The following is a 22280-nucleotide window of genomic DNA, read 5'->3' as shown; positions in this document are numbered from 1 at the left end:
ATATGACGCTCAAATATATTACACAAGAGTGCTTCCAATACACCTATTCTTCCACCTCTTTAAATGGTTGCTACAATTCAAAAGTGATTATCAAACCACCTTGTCCCTATGATTTTCCACTCATGCAAAAACAAGAAAACTCAATCAAGGTTCCTTTATCTCATGCGCTCATCAACATAAAGAAGCCACCACACAAATACTAAGTATACATAGCTAGAATGTAGAGATTGACCAAGATTTCTAAAGAAGTGAAAAGATCACAAACACTAGAATAATTCAAACTTGACAAACAATCAAAATGCTTAAGGCCAATTGAACATTCAAAGAGCGATCCATTTCATGGCCTTGTGCCAGGTTCCTCCATGCGAGGCAACAACCTCTTCAAGTGTGAAGCCCTGTAGGTGCCAAGAGCTACCATACCATTTTAGTACTCGAATCGGATTTTGAACACAACTTTGTAACCGTACTCTAGAATCTTCACACATCACCACCAAATATACCTGTATCTTTCTAGGTCTACGATAACTTCCTGCAATTAGGCAATGAATTAAGTGAAAACTGTACAAGCCAAGGATATACACAATGCATACCCACACTCTCACCGCAATTCATGGCTACCTATATTTGTGAGCTGAGACATCAGTCTCGCTAGTCCAGATGACTCAATACCTATAGCTATCATAGGATGAGAACCAAGAGCAAAACATGCAAAATGTAAGTTAAAGATGAGAGCATATAACCAAAACTTCCTTGCCTTCGTAAGGTCAACACTTGCAAAGAGGATTGGCTTCTTGAAAGAGGACTGTCAGCTTCAACACTAGGGCGAACAAAATTATGAATTGCCTATCTTCCTACAAAATCAAAAATTCTCATGGCATCTTTGAACAGCTTCATAGAAACAAAGAAAGACAGGTAGGACATAATTCATAGCTAATTACCAAAATGATTGAACTCTGAGTCATGGGTGCCCTAAGTCTACACCCATGCACTTTGCACATTCTACTTAGAGGGACTGTAAGTTGACTCTTCAGTAGAGCTACTCAAAGACATCCGTCTCGCACCAACAAGTTGAGATGGAGCCTCCTAATGTTCATCCAACAAGCATTTAATGAGGACACTAGTAGAGCTACCAAGGTGAAAACAATAGACAAGGCTAGAGGAGAACACCCACAAGAAGATCTTCACAAGGTGTCAAATTTGGATCCAATCTAGTTTGTGTTCAACAGATACATCTTACATCAGGTTTAAGTTCACCTCTAGAGAGGACCTACTGGTGGACAGCTTTTTAGTGACCTGCACATGGACAGATTCATTAGTAATGGCCACATATTATTACAAAACCTCAGCTTGAAAAACTAGGGATTTACACAAAGAGAGTCTATTGCAACTTATTACCACTCTATAGTCTGCCCTCAATTCACCTACAATTTTCGGGAACTCTTTTCCATATTTTACGACAAAATAGAGTTCAAGCTTTCCTAGTTCATGCATATCAGTGCACACGTCTTCAATAATGGGGAGATGATGGGCACATAAGTTCAATAATCTCATATGATGCCTTGATCTACTCCTTGTATGTTCCACCTACACAAAAAACCAAAATTATCATCTTTTGTGGAAAACCTGCAAAACGTAGAGCAAGAGAGATGGTGGAGTTTTGAGAACGTCCGCTATCACAAACCAGGCATCCGCCGAGTCCTTTTCAGTGGAGAAATGCCCTTGAAATGCAACAGTGCTTTTCACAGATAGCTGTCGTGCTCCTGTTGTTGACCAGCTCATGATAGCCGGATCCCGCAATGAAACCAAAGAAGAAACGTGGTGTTGAAGTGGTACGCCTTCGCTACGCCATGATCGATCATGGCACTGAAGCTAAAAACTCTACATCCCTATTTTGGTTGCCACACACCCTCAATAACCTAGGCTGAGAGAGCCTTTTTTTTCTTTATTTTCGGGGGGGGGGGGGGGGGGGGGGAAACAAAATTTTGCCGCCACCCTTTTTATGGACAGAGTGGCCACTTGGCAATGTTTCATTGGAGAGAGAATAAAGGGAAGATCGAAAAATAAAGCTCCCACAATAAAGAACGAAAGCTGCATGCGGGGAGAGAGAGAGAGAGAGAGAGAGAGAGAGAGTTGCAATTTGCCATTGCCTATTTGTGGTCGATATGTATGCCGAATGTGGTGGACTTATCTGAGCACACCAAGTCCTTGACGAGCTTTGGGACGTTTTCAGCAGATGGGAAGCGAGGTCCTTTCTCCAAATGCTAACACCTATGCGTGAATTTTGGAGGCATGTGGTTTTATGCAAGATGCTATTGAAATAAAAAATCTTTCTCCAAACGCTAACACCTACGCATGCATCTTGAAGGCATGTGGCTCTATGCCAGATGTTATTGAAACAAAAAATCGTGCTTGGCACTGCCTTCAACGCTCGGGGGGTTCACTATGTGTAAAACTACCATATCACGTGCGTTCAAGACATGTTTGTAAAACCCCTTATCTGTGAATTTTGTTAAGAATATAATGTACCCTTTTCTTTTAAAATCTGTAAGTTTTTTTTAACTTTGAAAAAAATAATACCCTTCTGTATATATATTTCTGTAAGTTTTAAGAACTTTAAATACCCTTCTGTTGAACTCACGTGATAGGTTACATTTTTATTAGGTGACCTCCCCGGGCTTCAACAATATGAATGTCAAATGTGGTGCACTTCAGAAAGTACAAAGGATAGAGGAGCTTACTTTTCGGAACGACATGCGCTGATTGCGGGATACACACAATAGAAGCAGGGCCAGCAAGCTCTAGGCTTATTTTAGCAAATGCAAGGTGAAGGCCTCTGCCTTGATGCAATCACCTACACATGCATCTTGAAGGCATGTGACTCTATGCAAGATGCTCATATGGGCTTAGTAAATTAATTTTGATATTGTTAGTCAGAGGTTGTGCTTAGCAATGCCTCGGTCGAAATGTATGCCAAATGTGGTAGACTTCAAAAAGCACAAAAAGTGCTTGAGGAGCTTCTTATCAAGAATGTTGTCTCTTGGAGTGCATTGATTGTGGGATACACATAGCATGAGCAGGGCCAAAAAGCTCCAGGCTGTTTTTAGCATATGTAAAGCAAGGGCTTCTCTCTAGGTGCAATCACATACGTGTGCATCTTGAAGGCATGTGGCTCTATGCAAGATACCGATATAGGCATAAAAATTCACTTTCATATTGTTAGTGAGGGTTTGTTTCAAAATATTGGTGTGCTTAGAAATGCCTTTTTTAATATGTATGCCAAATGTGGTGCTCTTGTGCTCTTCTGGCTCCTGAGGGCTCTTGGGAATGACCCTGAGGCAACTATGGCCAACAGGAGCAAGGCCAGAAAACTAGTTCCTGAGAAGCTTCTTGTCTGGGACGTCGTCTCTTGGAGTGCATTGATTGCGATATATGCACAATAGGAGCAGGGCCAAAAATCTCTAGGCTATTTTGAACCGATGCAAAACAAGGTCCTCTCTTGATGCAATCGCATGCACATGGTGCACTTCAAAAGCAGCTTGAGGAGCTTACTGTTTGAAATGGTGTCTCTTGGAATGCACTGATTGTGGAATACCTACAACAAGAGCACGGACAAAAATCTCTAGGCTGTTTTCACATATGCAAAGTGATGGCCTTTGTCCAAATGAAATCACCTACACGTGCATCTTGAAGGCATGCAAGGCCAGGTAGCTTTGGGTTGTTTTTAGTAGATGCAAAGAGAGCAAATGCAATCACCTACACGTGCAGCTTGAAGACATCTGACATCTAGCATCTAACAAGATGTTGGTATCGGCATTGCCTTGGTCGACATGTATGTCAAAGATGGTGTACTTCATAAAGCACAAAAATTTCTTTCAGTATGGAATGTAGTCTATTGGAATGCACTGATCACGGGATATGCCCAACAGAGGCAGGGCCAAGAAGCTATGATTGTTTTCAATAAATGCAAAGAGAGGGCAGCTATCCAAATGCAATCGCGTACTCTTGAATCTTGAAGGCATGTGGAATGAGGCAAGATGTTGATATGGGCAAAGGAATTCATGATGATATTGCTAGCCAGGGGTTGTAGAAATAAAATGTTGTACTTGACATTGTCGTGTGGCTACAATCCCTTCTATATTCATTGTGTCGTGGTCTCTTCGTCTTTAATACCTTATCTCATGTTAATCGTGTTTGTTCGTCTTTCATACCTACTATCCAAAATGTCATCTATTGGATCATGTTCATCGAAGGATAAGCCCAACATGGCTGAGGCAATGTATCTCTTTGCCAAGCTCGATGAGGATGAGGATGCCACATTGTGTTTCTCCACAATAGCCCTTAACGAATGCATTGCTAAGCACAACATGTTTGTCCAACAACCTTGACCAGCAATCTGATTCAAAATCTTGTGAAGGTCTTTTGTAAGGCTACAAGCCTTCAAGGCTCACAAAACCTTTCGCTTACTTGTCACTACCAAGTATGACAAAAAAAAACTCACTTTTTACAACCACCACTAACAGTCTAGAGATTCTTCAACTAGGCCTTGTGAGGGAAAAAATGCCATGGTGGTCCATTAGGAGAAAGTTGGACTCACTTTTGGGCCTTTCAGTTCTACAGAGAGAGAGTGGCGCTCGACCAATGAGAAAGAGGCTAACGTTACGTTGAAAATCGACATTTTGGAGTCAAGCTCTTTTAAAAAAAAGGGAGGAAATTTTATTTTGGTTCATCAAATTGCACAATTTCACGCTTTCAAGGCATAAATGCCGTAAGTCGTACTAACTATGTCCCGAGGAATTTCAGAACTTTCATTGAAGACTCTATCTAGTACTTTGTTCCTGCCCAAATATGACTTTGAGTAGCTCTACTTCCCTCTCAAAACTTCTTCCCTTTTTTATATTTGCGCTAACCTTTCTGTGTATTCATTCTACTGCACACCATGTCTACTTCTCGAAGGCCTAGCACTACCATTGACTGTGTTAGCATTTTTAACAGTTATACTACAGACGATCAAGCATGGATTCCATCTAGTATAACTATCGAAAGTTGGGTTCTACTACAAACTAGGAGGAGGAAGAGGAGGCAACGCAATGATTTCGTGGAGGCTTTCAAGGGTCAAGTTAAAGAGTTTAAAGTGTGTGCACAAAGCAAGCGGGTGAAAGAGGTCCTCATACAACATGCTTTCCAGCATGCAGACTTAAGGTTGCAAACATCTCCTCCAAGTTTTCCAAGGCATCGACCCAACTGTAAGTTATTTCAGCATCTCGCTCAGTGCATGATTATATTCGAATATTAAGTGGTGGATATCATCTTTGGTATGTTTCAGATATTTATCCATCGAATAGGACAGATTGGCAACCAGTTGAGAGTATAGTTGGGATTTTTGATGCTTTCCATGCATTTATTGGTGAGCAAATGTACCAAGGAAGACAACACAAGGAACTTGCAGATAATGGAATTTTCTTTTATGATATGTCATATGTGGAACCGAGAACTTCCATTGGTTGGGTTCGTGTAGCTCCTTTGTCACTTCCATCCTTTGACAGCAAGGATTGGTCCCTGCCTACTTCGCAAACTAGTGAAAGCTTCAAGAATAAGTTGTTTCAGGATATACAAAAGTCTCTCAAGTATTTAATTGCCACAAAAATAGTTCGCCTCGCAATATTTATGCCTCTTGAAGTGTTTGCATATTTTTTCTTCGATAAGCAAATAAGAACTACCGCAACAATGTTCATTTGCAAGTCTGAGAGCTGTTTGGACTTTTTAGATGATAACTGGGATAGGAAACAATCACAGAACAAAATCTGTATTTTGCAAAAGAAGTCCATAATTTGCAAGTTCATTATAAGCTCTCGAAATTTCTTAGTATCGTTTTACTATATTAGATATCATCTTCTTAGTGGGCAACTTATTCCACTCGACCAAGATACAGAGAACAGCCTCGAGAACAAACCTTTATCAATGGAGCTCTACTTTCAAGACAGCCTACTTACTGTGATGGAGACAATGTCAAGCACAACTCTGGCACAGCTCAGGATAGATCTTACATGTGAAGAACTTCCACTTTTGCCACAATTGTATGCATTCAGTCTCAACAATAGAAAGGTGCTTACTAAATCGATAACTTTTGATTGTCTTTAATACACTATGACTGAATCTAACTTTTTCTTCTTTTCAGATTCCAAGGCGCAAGGAGAAAACAACATTGTGCAAGGAGTCCATAACAAATACACTTCACTTAATTTCTTCCACCAGAAGCTAGGTCACATACCTTGTGCACGCAAAGAGATTTGATGCCATGCAAACCATGATGTACTCTTCAAAATGACTAATGCAGAGATATTTTTTGGCGGTCAAACAATGTTTCAAAACTTTACATATTGTGTTGTTTCTGTCAAGAGTAATTTGCTTCCTTTCCCATCTATTGTCCTCTCCCCCGGTTTGTGCCACTCGTCCCTTGCCCTCTGCTCCGGTTGCTCCTCTACTCTTTGCTCCGGTTGCTTCTACCTCTGCCTCTGGGGATGATGGTCTCGGGCATCCTTTCGCATCGCTCAAAATCATGGGCCTCTTCCATGGCTTCCCATGCTTCTTGCACCTGTGAAGCTTCCAGCTGTTCTTGCTCTTGCCGTCGACGTGCAGCCCATTCCTCTACTTCTGCAGCGTCTGCATAATATTGGTGTATTGCTTCTTGCATATTTCGAACTTCTTCTTGAGTCTCATTGTGGCGTTGGGTCATTTCGTTAATGCGAGCCTCTTCGAACTTGTCAGCTCTCTCCGCTTCCTCTCTTGTGCGTCTATTTACAGAGATTATAATATGCTGGATGGCCATTACAGAAAAATGTCGCACATCGTTGTTGGTGTAGTTATGTAATCGAAGTTCCTGTAGAAGCGTGATACAAACATATGTTGCTTCATACATACGTTGCAGCAAACAATAAAACAGCAGATTACTTACATTCGGTATATCCATAATTTGACTGATGAGCAACACGACATTTAAACAGGTTCGCCAAACACAACTATAGCCATCAGTCTGCGTGAGCATGGTTACCCGTTCGTGCTTGACTACATTTCCTAGATCATGTTCTAACAAAAGATGCTCTACACAACATACAAGTTTTTTCGCGGCACTACATACATAACCACTTGAGTCAGCAACACATTCCAAAGAGACACTACACTGCTTTCCAAATGTACCCAAATAGACCTTACGTTTTTACACGACCGTGAAATGCCCTGCTTTGCTCGGAGTTTGCGTAGTAAACAATCTTAGCTTCCATGTCAAATAACATCAGACTCCAATGATCACTACAAAGACACCATCAAAGATGAGGAGAGATTCACAATGCAAGATGTTTTTTACAAGGCAAGAATATACTCACGATTGATTGTACGCAGTGAGCAGAAAGTGCGCTAGATCAAAGTTGACTCTGCTAAACCAGTTCATTGGACTCAAAAAGGAAACTGAGTTGTTCTGCAGATAAGGCGATAGTAGCGGATCTATTACGTATAATTTCTCTTGAACCTCATGGGGTAGAAGCGAGACAGCGTGGCTAACATGAACAAATGGCAAAGATTAGACTTGAACACCCAAGTGAGTCAATACCGAGCGAGTGGGGCAGCTATCAAATTCCATACACCACTGGTTCGCTTGTGGTATTGACCATTGTCTTGGCTGAAATGAAGAACTTGACGACTACCTTAAAGACATGGGTCAATACCGAGCGAGTCAGTGGCGGGATTCCAATTCCATAAACAACTGACACGCTTGGTATTGACCCATGTCTTTAAGGTAGTGAACCATTATAAAGAAAAACTTGGCAACTGCCACAGAGACATGGGTCAATACCGAGCGATTAGTACCAAAATTCAATTTCATTACCCACTGTCTCGCTTGGTATTGACCCATGTCTCGGTAGAGACCCATTTAATGAGCATAAGAATTAAAGAGCATGAGAATTACCACAAAGCAACATTGACGACCTCATTTGTTGCGAGCGAGTCGGTGAAATTGTGCATGCACATGAAGTCTACATTATCGAGGTTGGTAATGCAGGCCTCCTCTGACCTTGCAGGCAACTGTATGTGCGCATGCAGAGGCGCTGAGCTCAACAAAATTCTCAACTCCTCTTCATTCTCCTCGTTGATTTGCTCTAAAATAATTGACTCATCCAATACGTTGGATGGCCCTTCTGATGCAGAGCCTTGCCCTTCCATTTCTTGAGCTGGCTCCCTGGCTGCCTCAGGCTCCTCCCTAACAGCCTCAGGCTCCGAATCATTTTCCTTCAATATTGGTTGCTCCATAGATGCCTCAGGCTACACCCTGACCTGCTCTTGTCCCTCATCATCCACGATGGGCTACGGATCCTCCATGACTTGCTCATTTTGGTGTCCAGTTGGATCCTCGATAACTGTCTCTGTTTCTTCCATGACTGCCTCGGGGTCCACTCTGGCTTGCTCTTGGCCCTCTGCGGCTATCTCAGCCTACCCATCTGTGTCGTTTCTCTCGACCCGTGATCGGGTCCTTCTGTTGTTTGTTTCAGCCCTAGACGGCTCTGTCTGTCGTGCAGGAGGATGGAGAGGGGGGATGTTGAGAATATCCATGGTTCTACTATCCCAGATTGGTACTGGCTCAAGCAGCCCATCGTAGCGGAAACGAAGCCTACAAAGAGTATCAAAATCCTGCGGCATGATAGTGACCCGGTGTGCATGGGCAGCCAGGATATATCCATCACTGAAGAATTCCACGAGGTAGTCCTCAGCAATTTCTTAAAGGCAGAGGAGTGCATTGTTGGCCCATCGCATGCCGACTCTCCACTGCTCGCAAATCTCCCACACTACTCGCTGGAAAGGGAGACGTGGAATAGCAGGTTGAACGTGTCGTTCTATCCTGCGCAGCTCTTGTAGTACACCTCTGTGCGCCTCATATCGGTGTCTTCTTGCTTGAGAATTGAAAGATTCACCTGTTGCCCTCCTAGTGCAGGCCTTAACACGAGGCATCTCTACAAATACAATAACACCAAAAGACAATTCATTTGTCAGCACAAGGGACTTCAGATTTAAGGAAAGGTCAGTACCAAGCGAAAAGATGGATAGGAAAGAGTTGCCTTGCCTTATTCGCTCGGTAGTGACCTCAGAAAATAGTAATGGTAGACATGACTTATATTTTCTGAGGTCACTACCAAGCGAATAGGTGCATAGGAAAGAGTTTTCCTTGCCTTATTCGGTCGGTAGTGACTTCAAAAATAGTAATAGCAGATATCACTTACATTTTCTAAGATCACTACTAGGCGAACAGGTTTGCAGCCCCTGCAAAAAAATACCTTATTCACTGGGTGGTGACCTCAGAAAAGTGTACAAGCAAGCGAACAGGTTTGCATCCGCTGATTCAAAATAGCAATGTGAAGGAGATCTTAAATCGGTGTGGTTCTAACTGTCATGTCGTTCCCTCTGATCACCTCCCCTAATATCGGGGGGATGATACCATTGATTCTCTCTCCCACGTCCACCTCTCATGAAACCTCATGGCAGTACCACCCTCTCATGAAACCTCATGCCCAGGCTCTACTTTTTAGGCTTGTCTGAAAGTCTATTTAAGAAGCAGTTGTTTTAGAACCTCCCTCAGGGTTTCGCAGAACAACTAAAAGAAGCTTAGGATAGTGGTGATGCCTTTCCAAGGTATACTCCTCCAGCGCCAGCAACACCGCATCCGGGCCCTCCTCATGACGTCCCCCCTTGGCCCTCCCCCGATGTTATCTTTAATGTTCTCGACCGACCCAGCTCGGGAGTGGCTGCTGTCAACACGGGAGTCAATTCTTGAGGTAAGTTGTTGGTAATTCTTTGCTTTCTGCTCCCAATTTCCAAGCTCCTAGTTTGAAGATCTTACTTGCTAAATTCTCTGTACAGGATGCTAGCCTAAAGCTGTAGCAAATGCTGATCGTCAAGCAGAGGGTCTCAATCCTTAAAAACTCTCTGGAAGCAAGAAGGCCTGAAGACATGCAGCGATTGCTCGCCGAGAATAGCTCTATGGAGGCAATCATTAATTGGCTTCAGGAAATGAAGGATGAAGTGCTTGAGCTAGCCAGTAAATATGAGGAAGCCATTAACTTTGCAAACATGCTTTGCGAAGAGATAAGCTGGATGTGAACCCTAAACCCCCCGGAAATTAATAGGCCACTCTTTGTAAAGTCTGAAGTGTTTTCTAACTCAAACCCGGTGTTCAGTTGTAATTTTGTTTCTTTCTTATAAAATCAAAAGGCGTATTTTGCAAAAGAAAGCCCTAAATCTGCAAGAAGCAGGGGTTACCTTCCCCTTATTTGCTTAGTATTGACCTCTGTACTAGCAGACATCACTTAACTTTTGTTTTGGTCAGTACCAAGCGAATAGGACCCTTCGGACTAGGTGACCTTACCTTATTCGCTTGGTACTGACCAACTACAGCAAATTAAAGCGCACGGGACCGTAATCAAAAGGCGTATTTGGCAAAGGAAAACCCTAAATCTGCAAGAAGCAGGGGTTACCTTCCCCTTATTTGCTTAGTATTGACCTATGTACTAGCAGACATCACTTAACTTTTGTTTTGGTCGGTACCAAGCAAATAGGGCACTTCGGACTAAGTGACCTTACCTTATTCGCTTGGTACTGACCAACTACACAAAATACAAGTGCGCAGAAGGGTAGTAAGTAGCATACCTCTTCACTGTGTGTAGAGTTTCGCGTCGCTGAAGCACTGCAGAACAAGAGTAAGAGAAGGAGGATGCACGAGAGTAAGAGGTGATGGAGTTTGCTTACCGCGTAGCGTCGATGGGGGTAGAGTTAATTAGAATGATGCGCAGTAGAGGACGCGAAAAGAGGCAGAATAGTTGAAACTTGAGATGTTTGGCGGGGGTAATGCCTCAACTTAGAATGCTTACCTCGGGGAGGGTGACAACTTCACTTATGCACGAGATTGCGGTTGGTAAATCGTACTGCATGGGAATCTGAGACCATTTAATACTGGTTGTCCTTGAGAGCGCAGCCCACGTGCCTTTTTGAGTGACCGTTAAGGGTCAGATAGACGCCAATCGCCCTTGCAATCGCCACCTCCATCTCGCACCTTCTGCCTAGCCAGCTCTCGTGCCTTTGCCTTTTCTGCACCCTTCCCCTTGGCCAGCTCTCGTGATCCTGCGTTTAGAGTCAGACTCCGATCGCCCTTGCATTCGCCATCGCCTTTGCCTTTTCTGCGCCTTTCCCCTTGGCCAGCTCTCGTGATCCTGCGTTTAGAGTCAGATGCCGATCGCCCTTGCATTCGCCATCTCCTTTGAATTTTTTGCACTCTTCCCCTTGCCCAGCTCTCGTGATCCTGCGTTGAGTGACCTCCACTGGGTCGAGTCCTTTGATGCTGCGTCGCCATCGCCATCGCCCCCCTACTGGTTCTTGCTGTCGGTGGCCTACGTTGCAGAGACAAGTTCTTTCTCCCTGCCTCTCCCCTTCCTGTGTGTTGTTAACTGTGTGCGCACCGAAGCCACTGCGTTAGGGTAAAAATGCATGCATGGTTGGAATAATTACTCATTATGTGACCGTATCGCATTCATGGTTGGAATAATTACTCCTTATGTGGTGACCGTATCGCATTCATGGTTGGAAATTAAATCAAGGCTCATTTTTGAAGGGTGATCCTAATCATTTATTTGAAGGGTAAATTTTTCCCTATCCTTCATTAAGCTATATTTAGGTGAAAATTAGAAGGGCTACTCATAGATTTTTCAATATTCTATCCTTCTTTTGAAGGGTAAAAATATTTTTGCCCTTCAGTGAAGGATAAAAGTGCCTCCGAAGGGCGTTGAAGCCTTCAAAAATTAGGCATGGTTGGAATAATTACTCCTTATGTGACCTATAAATCTATCACTGATAACATAATATGCTTTGTTCTTATCCACCTGTTCCGAATGCCACAAGACAGAACCAAGCGAATAGGACCCTTCAAAGATTCTTGGGGGCCCTGCTCGCTTGGTACCGACTCAACTAACGTCACCACTTATGACATTAACGCACCGGACATAACCCGTCGATATGACATTAGCGCACGGGACATAACCAAGCGAATAGAGTTCTTCAGAAATTCTTGGGAGCCCTACTCGCTTGGTTCGAATCAACTTACGTCAACTCTTATGACTTTAGCACACGGGACAGAACCAAGTGAAGAGGGTCCTTCGGAAATTCTTGGGGACCCTACTCGCTTGGTTCTGACTCAACTAATGTCACCTCTTATGACATGAGCGCATGGGGCCGAACCATGCAAAATAGGACATTGAGGGATACTCGAGGCCCAACATTCGCTTTGTTATGACACCAAATAGTTTTGGCTTGCTTTTTCTTTCAGTCATGGGGATCATAGTCCTAGAGTCAGACGTGAGCGAGGATACATGTGAAGAAAAACTATTCACGTTCTTATATAACGCCCGAGCTCATCACCGTGCACCAGAACTATCAGGAATGTTCAATGCAGAGTTTTCTATACAGAGGATTATAGATTGCTCCTTTGAGTACCTACAAAACCATTTGCAACAATATGAGGCAGTCACTTGTGACAATTCCATGACAGTTGATGGCATGCGATATGTGCACCCTGCCGACCTTGACCCTGACAAGAGTGCTTCAAGGAGACTGATGGCATGCGATATGTGCACCCTGCCGACCTTGACCCTGACAAGAGTGTTTCAAGGAGACTGAATCGCTGTCTTGAAAAGTGTCCCTCCAATGCACTGCTTGTACAAGACAGGTGTATGAAGCACTTTTAAAAATGTCGCATATTGGAATTCTACCATGGGTTTTTCTGTTACTTATACTTGCAGACGGATGGCGAGTCAGAGACTTCGTAGTCAACAACTTTCGGTAGTTGTCCATTGGCGTCGGAGGAAGAGGTAGAGGATGTGGAGGTGCAATTCAATCCAAAAGAAGAGTGGGAAGAGGTACTAAAGGAAACCTTTGATGCGGTCTTAACTCTTGTTTCTCTTGCGGATGCAGCAATAAGGTGCAGGCAAGAAAGCCCAAGTATGGAAGCGACTTTGCCTCTCAATTGTGCTCCCAGCTTTGCTATGGCGGGCGACACCCACTATATTCTGCTCACAGATATCATGCATGAGCTCAATATACGGGAGGACTAATGCCTAGCGGCAATTGCAAATTTTTGTGAGGCAGACATGGGATTTGTGGACGATGATGCAGTGGACCAATATCTTATTGCTGACACAGCTGTCCGCGACTCACAATTCACTTCAGGGTCGCAACTGATTAAAGATACGTTCAATGAGGCGAAGTCCAGAGAGGCCGATTTGCCAACAGATGAGCAGTTTGAATTGACAACAAAACAACTCGGCTTGGAAAACATGGGTAGACACGTGGCACCCGAAGATCATGTAATGAATATTCAGTCTATTCACTTATGGGGGAGGTCGATGCTGGAAATGGACGAGAATCAGATGGTAACTTTTGTCGAGCATTCAGATAGTATTAGAGATGGCCGAGTGATAAAATATCATGATTTTTTTTTTTTGCTGCCAGGTGCTAGTGTATGACGATATTTTCCTTAGAAGAGCGGGAGGCTCACGCCAAGAGCTTGTCACTGGAGTCCAAGGCAAGGATGCAGCGTTGTCTCACTACATCGGGCGTTTCAACCACAAAAAGGTTTGCAGAAACAATTCAAGTAATTGACAATTCTACTCATCTCACTTACGGCTAATAAATTGATTGCAATTATTATGTAGATCATAATATACCACAAGGAATATTCCGATGACAATGCAAAGTTCCCTCTGTTTGCAATGAAAGCTATTACAAGGTTGTGTGGTGGGCACCCCCTCCCACTAAATGCAGAAAGAGTAATTCTGATTGAAAAACAGTTTGCTCTACGTGTATTTGGCATTGGGTATGGTTGCCAGGCACTCAGAGCCCCATATTTCATGTCCTACACAACTCAGGCTCTGGCTGCAGGGGTTGAAGACCCGAAAAGCTTAGATCCATACAATAAGCGGCTGTTTCTGAGGGAAAGAAGACACATGATGCCCGTAGGGATGCTGCCATCAACAGAGGAACGAGCTCGTCTACAGAGCTTGCACATCGAAGAGGTACAAAGTGAGGAGGAAGGAGGTGCATCGAAGAGGATAAAAACGACGGGCTCCGGTCCATCTTCTCCCGCTCCTAACTCTTGATTGGTGCCACCTCGCATGGCGCTCCGCCGCATTTGAAGCTCCCCAAGCCATCTGTTTCTTCTCTTTGCGGATGTGTTGTATAGACCGTGTAATTTCTGAACTCTTAAGAAGTTCCTTCTGCCTTGCTCTATGAATTAGTCGTCTATAAGTCCATTGGTGTAACTCTAATAGGCTATTGGCCTTTTCTTTTCCTCCCCCATGCCGAGTGTGCTTAAAATAACCTGTTCTTGCCATGTAGTGGGTTTTTTCCATGCCTTGTGTGGACCATATTGATAGTGAGCCGTATGTCTTGGCAAAATATGGACCATGGTTGAATAGTATGTGCTGCATTGAAATAAAACAAAATGGTCAGTTGAGTACAATTTAAAATTTTGTTTTGTATACGTGAAATGCCAACCTACCATGTAATGTGTGATATGTTGCCCACCCCACCCTGTAAGGTAAGCCTTTTTCCAATCCAGCAAGGCTGCTTGAAATGATGTGAGCTTACTTTGGTCCCAAGAATGTTGCTCAAGGTAGTGGAAAATTTTATCTAGTGATTTCCACACGTTCGCTTTGTGATTCTGGATTGCCCCACCACCAGCATTGTCTTTAACCACTTTATGTAACTGTTTCCATTTGTTGAACAGGATTCTCCTTTCTTCTCTATCTGAATCTTTGAGGCTAAACCCAAGAAACCTTCTTGCCTTCACTCCGCCTATCGATGCTTTCCTCGGTACCTTGTACCGACTTTGAGACATCTTAGGGTCCTCTTAGATTTTGACATTGCCTCCATGCAAACCAATGTCTGAGAGCACTCCCTCTAATGTTTTGATCACTCTTTTCGACTCACTCTCTGGCTTTAATGTCCATGCAAAACATATGTACAAATGAACCACCTTTCTAATTATTCGACAAAGTGCATGAAGTGTACAGACGTGAACTCTACTCAGAGGAATATCAAGCACTGGTTTAAAAGTTGTATCTTGAAGATGTCTGTTGGGAGCTCTAATCCATTGCACACTCTCAAGTGATTGTGCATCAGCCATGCAATATAAGCATGGATTTGCCACGGCTGCTCTGTGTGATATGTTGTACATACACTTAAGAGTCTTTAAGTCACCTGCCATGTGCCATTCCATTGTGTAGTCGCCAAATCCTTCCACTGAAAGAACGGCTCCGTTTCTTTGTTCACTGAGGATAGAAGGAATTTGGGTTTGACTAAAAACCCAATCGAGGATTTCAAAATTTTCCTTATCAACCTGTAGTGAAAAATGAAAACACAAAATCAACAACCAAATAATCAATATTTTTGTTATTAGAGATTGAACGAACTATACCTGAAATGATCCTAGAGATAGAATGTTGTTTTCTGATTGCACGCTGAAGTATCGTGGATCCTCTTTCGTTATTGATGGATCCAGAGCTCTGTTCATGAGGGTAATGGTGACTCTCTCCAACTTCTTGTTCTTCAGGACCTCGCACTTGTCGAGCTTCAAAACAAACTTGAGAACCCCACCGCACTCGTCTCGACTGATGTCAAAGAAGTGAACTGCATACCTTTGCAATGCTTCAAGATCAACGAAGAGGTTGTTGTGCTCGTTAAATTGTACCTCTCTGCCGCCCTTGCCTAAGAATGTTGCTTCAATATGGAATGGTGACCCAAGTTTCTCAAACACCTCATCGTTTACGTGCCAGCAAGCAGCCTTTACATGTGATGGCTTTGGCAGCAATGACCCTCTCTGTAGTTTATTTTGAGATTTTTTAGCTAATGCTTTGAAGAGTGCCCTGTATCCCATCTGCGAGATGCCACTCTCATCAAGTATGCTTGCACTTCCATTGGTTCTAGCTGATTCTCGTTCATGAAAGAGGTAAGTAGCCTCCCTTTCAACTTACAAAATTTTTTCTGAGTTATCATCTCTTCAACTACTTCTTTTGGAACTAGACGGCTGTAATGCACTCCGGCATTGAAGCCTGCACCGTTCGAGTTTGGATGCAGTAAAGACCTGCCAAAAAAGCACAATGCGTTATGATCATGTATAGGAAAGTAAGTGTATCCACTTCTTAATGAAGCACATTGAAGAAACAAACTTCGAGTTACCTTAAAGCTTGTATTCGTTTTTTGAGGCCACCACTACCAAACTTCATGTTCTCAAGGTTGCACAGATCTCGTTTTCTTTTCCGACTACCAAGCACGGTGTCTTTATCTCACAAACTTGTGATCTTCTTCTCAAGGCCTTGGATTGTCAGTTTGTTTGATGAAATCTTTTGAGAGCATGCTTCATTAAGTTTCTTCAGCTGCATGTTGCCAGGAAGTTTCTTTGCCTTTCCGCATTCAATCCTCTCATTTCCAAATGTTCGGTGTATCCCAATAGCCCATCCTTGCCATCGCCTGTGAAATGTAAGAGGTTAGTGATATTAGCAAAGGGAGGTGGCGCATTTGTCGTAGGATCCTTTGGATAAATAGACCCATTGGTCCACAAATCCAAATGATGTTCCTTGTTTGTCCTTCTAAGTTCTTTCTCCCGTTGAGATAAGAAAGACTCCCTCCTACGTTTCTGCAACGGTGCGTACTCTTGCAATACATCAACATGAAGATGATGTGTGTTCTTTCTTTGGGTAGGTGTTAAAGATGAAGGGGCCGAGGATTGTAAGTTCAAATTAGTGTTTTCATCAGGAAAAGATGCATTCTCCATTCCTAGTGTTGATAGAGAGGAAGACGGAGAAATATCTCAGGTTTTGGGAGGGAAAGCCATATTCTCAAGTTTAGAGTTGATAGAGTTCGTGTGGCTTATGTTTTCGGAGGGAACGCTCGTAAGTCGGCATTTCAAATCATTAGTCATATGGTTAGTTGGATTCTTGACAAGAGAACGAAGGATAAGAATGATAAAGACGACAGCTACCTACCAAAGAATGTCATTTTGGCTTTTTGTTGCGCAGAAAAGTATCACATAAAATGCACAAGTTAACATTTTCATTTTCTCTCTCTAAGCCGACGTGGCACTTCTTACAGGGCCCAAAAGTGAGTCCAACTTTCTCCTAATGCTAAGTGTGTTCACACACATCACTACCTCATGTATGGTAACAAATTTCCCCCTTGGAGTATTGTGGTGATCAAGAGCTGACACATAGTGTATCGGACAGTGCCATGCCCTAAGGACATGATCAATCCACAAAGGGGAATAAGCCCAAAGCTTTGCAGAAAGCTTTGAACTTCTCACGAGGAAATACCTTTGTGAAAAGATCTACAAGGTTGTCGCATGTTGGCACATAATCCCAAGCTAATCTCTTTGATCAGAGTCTCTCTCTGACATAGTGATAATCGACCTCAATGTGCTTTGTGAGAGCATGGAAAACTGGGTTTCTTGCAATTGTTAATGCTCTCCGATTGTCTGTGTAGATGAATATCTTGTCCAACTCCCACATCAGCTATGAAGACTGCCCTGTACTCATCCTCACAACTAGAAGTGGCCACAGTGGGTTGCTTCTCACTCAACCATGATATGCATGAGCTGTTGAGCATGAAAAAAAAACCACTTGTGGACACTCGCATGTCATAACAACCATCCCAATGTGAGTGTGAAAAAGCATGTAAATCTGGTGGCAATGATACCCCTTGGGATAAAACAAGCCAATATGTACAATGACACTCAAGTAGCCGAAAATCCTCTTGATAGCTTGCCAATGCTTAGTGTAACATTTAATGGCCTAAAAACTTGTGTGTAGTGGAAATTAGCATGAACATAGTGGGCATTTCATTAGAATAGATTCCTAATGAGAATTACAAGAGTGCTTGGGTGGAGAGAGAGCAACAAAAAGCATAACACCTAGTTAGATAGCATCAACAATACTTTCAAAAGAGAGAGAAATTAAGATATTGACAACAGTTGAGGACCAGATTTACATGGAGCCGGTCCCCCCTCCAAAAGGCTTTGTATTATGGTTTCTCCCATCAAGAGAGACATTGTACAATACAATTCTTTGTGTTCCTTCAAGACTATCTAGTGCAATGAAGATGAAAGCTTCATGCACTAAGCAAAACACTTAGTAAAAACAAATTTAATTATCCCCATTCTCAGACCCAAGACCTCACACACCTTCGAAGATGGTGAGAGCTAGCAGGGTATGAGAGTAGATTGAGAGGAAGAAGGAGTATCGTACGAGAAAGATGTACATCTCCTCACATAATCACTCATATTAGCATAGCTTTAGCTTAGTAATTAGTTTGATAGAGGAGATGAGCATATATTTAAGCTTGGCTCTTGGTTGGATTTGCATCCACAAGCCAAGAGTGTGTCGATGTAGGCTTCTATCTCACAAGCTTCGAGTAGGTGATGAGCTCTCCATTAAAGCTTGGGAAGAGATAGTCTTCTCTTTCTTCACCCATGAGATTGTGTGAGTGTGTGTGTGATAATGCCTTGCAAAAATCAGCCCCCTCTCTCTCTTGGGCGATCCCTCTTGCTATTTGCTCTTGCAGGCTCCCCATTGGACCTCCCCAAGTCAAGCCAATGGCTATTAAGCAGCATAAGTGATAGCCTTCTGACATGTGTCCCCTTTTGTGAGAGCTTAATCAATTGAACTTAATTGATTTAAATGAATTAAATCCCCACTAGACCTTTCCCCATTCCGACCAATAGGAATTAAGTAGCCCATTGGGCTGCTCAATTCCTATTGGACCCCTTCACGGGCTGTTTAATAATCATCCAGGAGACTTAATTTTCATTGGTTATTTTTATTAAGTGTTTTAAAATTAATTAGGCTAAATTTACTCTAGCCTAATTCTCATTGGTCCACTTCAAGGGTCATCCAATAGGAATTGGGTACACCTTGTGGGCATCTGGCCTAGGGAGCTGACATGTGTCCCTCATTCCCTTTGTGTAAAGGGAGCTTGTGTGTGTGTGTGTGTGTGTGTGTGTGTGTGTGTGTGTGTGTGTGTGTGTGTGTGTGTGGCCTTCTCTCTCATCCCCTACTTGCTAGGCTCGCCCCCTCCTATGTAGGGATATTCAAAGACTTTTTTGGTCACACACAAAGCATCCAATTCCCTTCAGGTTGACCTTTGGACACAACCTTTGAATTTTGGATCCTTAGCATTTTGGAAGTCTTAATGGGCTGAACCTTAGGGTCTTTTTAGCCCATTGTTGCACATGGTTCTTCTGCAGATGGCCCCCCCCTTTGGATCCCTATTTTCCTTCCTTTGGATCCCTACTGTGGCCGGTCTGCTAGCTTAACCAATATTCTAGCTTTTTCTCCCCTGGCACTTCCCCATATTAAATTATCAGTTTAACATGAGAAAATCTTTTAGGAGAATTAGATATTGATTATTATGACAATACCTCTCTCTTGAAATCATAGTCGTCCTCGACTATGGTGTAGAGAAGATAAAGCATATTCATGAGTCCTTTTCTTAGCGGGTAGAGGATCCCTATGTTACCCTACGACATCATTCCACAATGGATGACTAGTCCATTTGGCGCTTGAGAGCCTGAGGCTGCCGCAAGCATGTCTGCACATTAGTCCTATCAGTATTCCATAGTAGAGTGACAAGCTCTACTTGGTGTTTGGGAGACGTCGTCTCCGCAAACTTGATCTAAGCATGCATACTACTTCATTTTTGTGCACAATAAAGAAGAAGAGAGTCTTATAAGACAAAAAACTTTGTTCATTTTTAACATTTTGTACATTTGCTTACTCTTGGGAAGCATTGTAAGCATTGACAAGGTTTAGGTTATCCTTTGATTGTATGCCTTGCATCCATCTAGCATCTTCAAAAGGATAATTCTTAAACTTAATAAGATATCGTCGGATAGTCTTACCCCCTCTTAATACCTTGTCTTCATGTCGGAGAATGGACTCGAACTGCAGCACCTCCTCTTGGTCCTCGATCTCTGGTGGGTCTTCAATAGTTGGTTCTTGAGGTGGCTCTCCTTTGTAAGGCTTTAATAGGCTCACATGGAAAGCATTGTGTATGAGCCAATGATTGGGCAACTTGAGTTGATAGGCCATCTCATTGATTGGCCTAAGAATCTGGAAGGGACCATAGTACCTTTTTGCTAGTTTAGCATAGTAATTTTGGTGGCCCGTAGGATTCTTGCCCGTCGTGTGCCTTAATCGAGCCTTGGGAAACTTTAACAAGACCCAATCGTTTTCTTTCAAGGCTTGGGCTCTTCTGTGCTTGTCAGCAGCAGCAGCCTTTTGCCTTTGCTGTGAGATAGAGATAGCATCCTTAATCTTTTGAAAAGATTCTTGTAGGTCTCGGCTATACTCATCTGCAGCAACGAAGATCTTCCCATGTACCTTAAGTAGCAAGGGACTTTTTGATCTTCCCTCAATTACCTCGAAAGGTGCTTTTCCCGTGGAAGTATGTACAGTGTTATTGTAAGCATTCTCCACTAAGGGTAAGTACTTCTCCCATTGGGATCTTTGATCTACTTCCGTTACATAGGCTTTTAGTAGATCGAGAATTGTTAGGTTAGCTATTTCACTTTGGCCATCCGTTTGTGGATGATAGGCCGAAGAGAAGTTTAGCCTTGTTCCTAAATTCTCAAAGAGACCCTTCCAGAAATTACTGGTCATTCTAGGATCTCTATCCGACACTATAGACATTGGCAAGCCATGGTACTTGAAAATTTGTGAAATGAAGAGGGTTGCCATTTGATGGGCTTTGATAGTCTTTTTGACAGGTATAAAATGAGCATGTTTACTGAACCTGTCTACTATCGTCCATATTCCCGTATTTGCATGGATAGACTTAGGCAATCCAAAGATAAAATCCATGGATATGCTCTCCCATAGTGAATTAGGAATTGGCAAGGGTTGAAGCAATCCAAGTTGCTTCCCTCTATCAAATTTTGTTTTTTGGCAAACCAAACATTTAGAGGAGATTCTCCTTTCAGGAAGTTTAACATCGGCAGCCAGGCGGTCAAACCATGGTGCCCCTAGGATTACATCCTCATGCTTGAGAGGAGAGATAAAGAAGTCCTCTTTGTCCACATAGCCTTGGACATGAAGCCTCAATTTCCCGATTAAGGGAATGATTGAAGCTTCTTGCCCCTTGAAGGCATTGTCTGCGGGTAGGACATCTCCCATCTCGTAGGATTGTATGCCTAGCTTGGTGGCCAACTCTATGGATATAAAATTGTGAGCAGAACCAGGGTCAAAGAGAATAAAAGCATCATGTTCTCTTACCTTTCCCCAAGCATGGCATAGAGGAGATCCTTTGTGATGAGTTTGGTGAGTCTCCTCCTCTTGGATTTCAACCAAGGAAGCTCTAGGAGGATCTTGGCGGTTGTTCTTTTGGGGACAAGCGCGGTACGCATGCCCTTGTTCGCCGCACTTGAAACGCCGGTTATCCGCTCAAGCTCTTCAAGAGAGAGTTTGTTCTTACCTTTGTAAACTCCCTTCTCTTTAGCTTTGTTGGAGTTGCCCTTAGGAGACTTTTGGACATTGTCCTTCCCCTTAGGCTCATTGGAACCCTTTTTTTCCGGGGGCTTATTATTTTTTTTAGTCCCCCGTTTGGAAATTGATTCGTGAGGCCACCATAGTATGGTGTATTACCGCCGATATGGTACGTGGCCTTTGGGAGTTGACATACTCCGCCATTTCTTCGGTTAAGCCCGCACAAAATTGTTGCTTTTGCTCGCCAAAATCCAAGTTTTTAAAGACAGTGGCTTTGAGTTGTAGGTCCCAAAACTTGTCTACATATTTGTGGATGGATTCATTGGGAGAGAGCTTTAAGCTTCGCCATTCGGTGAGTACTTTGTCTTTGGCATCGGTGGCCAAAAACTGCTTCATAATGGAAGCTCTTAAAGCTTTGCATGTTCGTGGAGCTTCACCGTTGGCTCGTAGGCTAGACCACCATTGCCTGGCGGACTTTTGGAAGTGCATAGCTACATGGCGTAGCTTAGAGGACTCCGTGAAGCCCTCATCTCCAAACGCCGCATCAAACTGCTGGATAAAGGCCAAGACTTTGTCCGTAGCACCAAAGGTGCCATCATAGGTAAGGAAAGAGATGCTCTTCCCTCCCTCTTTGAACTTCTTCAGCTTGGATGACGTCTTCCATGCGGCATAGGATTTCCTATGGCCTCTTCTTTTTGATGCTTCAAAGGTTGCACCATC

At 43.1% G+C, this 22280-nt stretch overlaps 1 protein-coding gene across 1 annotated transcript; it reads right to left on the bottom strand.

Annotated features, from left to right (window-relative positions):
- Positions 1 to 282: 282 nt before the first annotated feature.
- On the bottom strand, positions 283 to 1946 carry LOC147443536 (uncharacterized). Its single transcript, XM_086526336.1, has 6 exons — positions 1682 to 1946; positions 1396 to 1584; positions 1272 to 1293; positions 1172 to 1179; positions 939 to 1083; positions 283 to 851 (listed from the first exon to the last, which is right to left on the bottom strand). Exons 2-5 carry the CDS (start codon positions 1549 to 1551, stop codon positions 1000 to 1002), a joined length of 270 nt encoding a protein of 89 aa, XP_086382462.1. The 5' UTR covers positions 1552 to 1584; positions 1682 to 1946; the 3' UTR covers positions 283 to 851; positions 939 to 999.
- Between the last annotated feature and the right edge of the window lie 20334 nt (positions 1947 to 22280).

Source organism: Adiantum capillus-veneris, chromosome 13 (genome assembly GCF_014529385.1).
Source record: "Adiantum capillus-veneris isolate H3 chromosome 13, ASM1452938v2, whole genome shotgun sequence".
NCBI classification, from domain to species: Eukaryota; Viridiplantae; Streptophyta; class Polypodiopsida; order Polypodiales; family Pteridaceae; genus Adiantum; species Adiantum capillus-veneris.
Note: the sequence above shows the minus strand (reverse complement) of the source record. Positions and strands in the feature narration are given on the sequence as shown.

Excerpts from the sequence above, each read along its gene's own strand:
- LOC147443536 (XM_086526336.1), bottom strand. The coding sequence starts at position 1,551 with ATGAGATTATTGAACTTATGTGCCCATCATCTCCCCATTATTGAAGAC. Across the intron at positions 1,294-1,395 it reads TGAGGGCAGACTATAGAGTG|GTCACTAAAAAGCTGTCCAC; the intron begins GTAATAAGTTGC and ends GTCCATGTGCAG.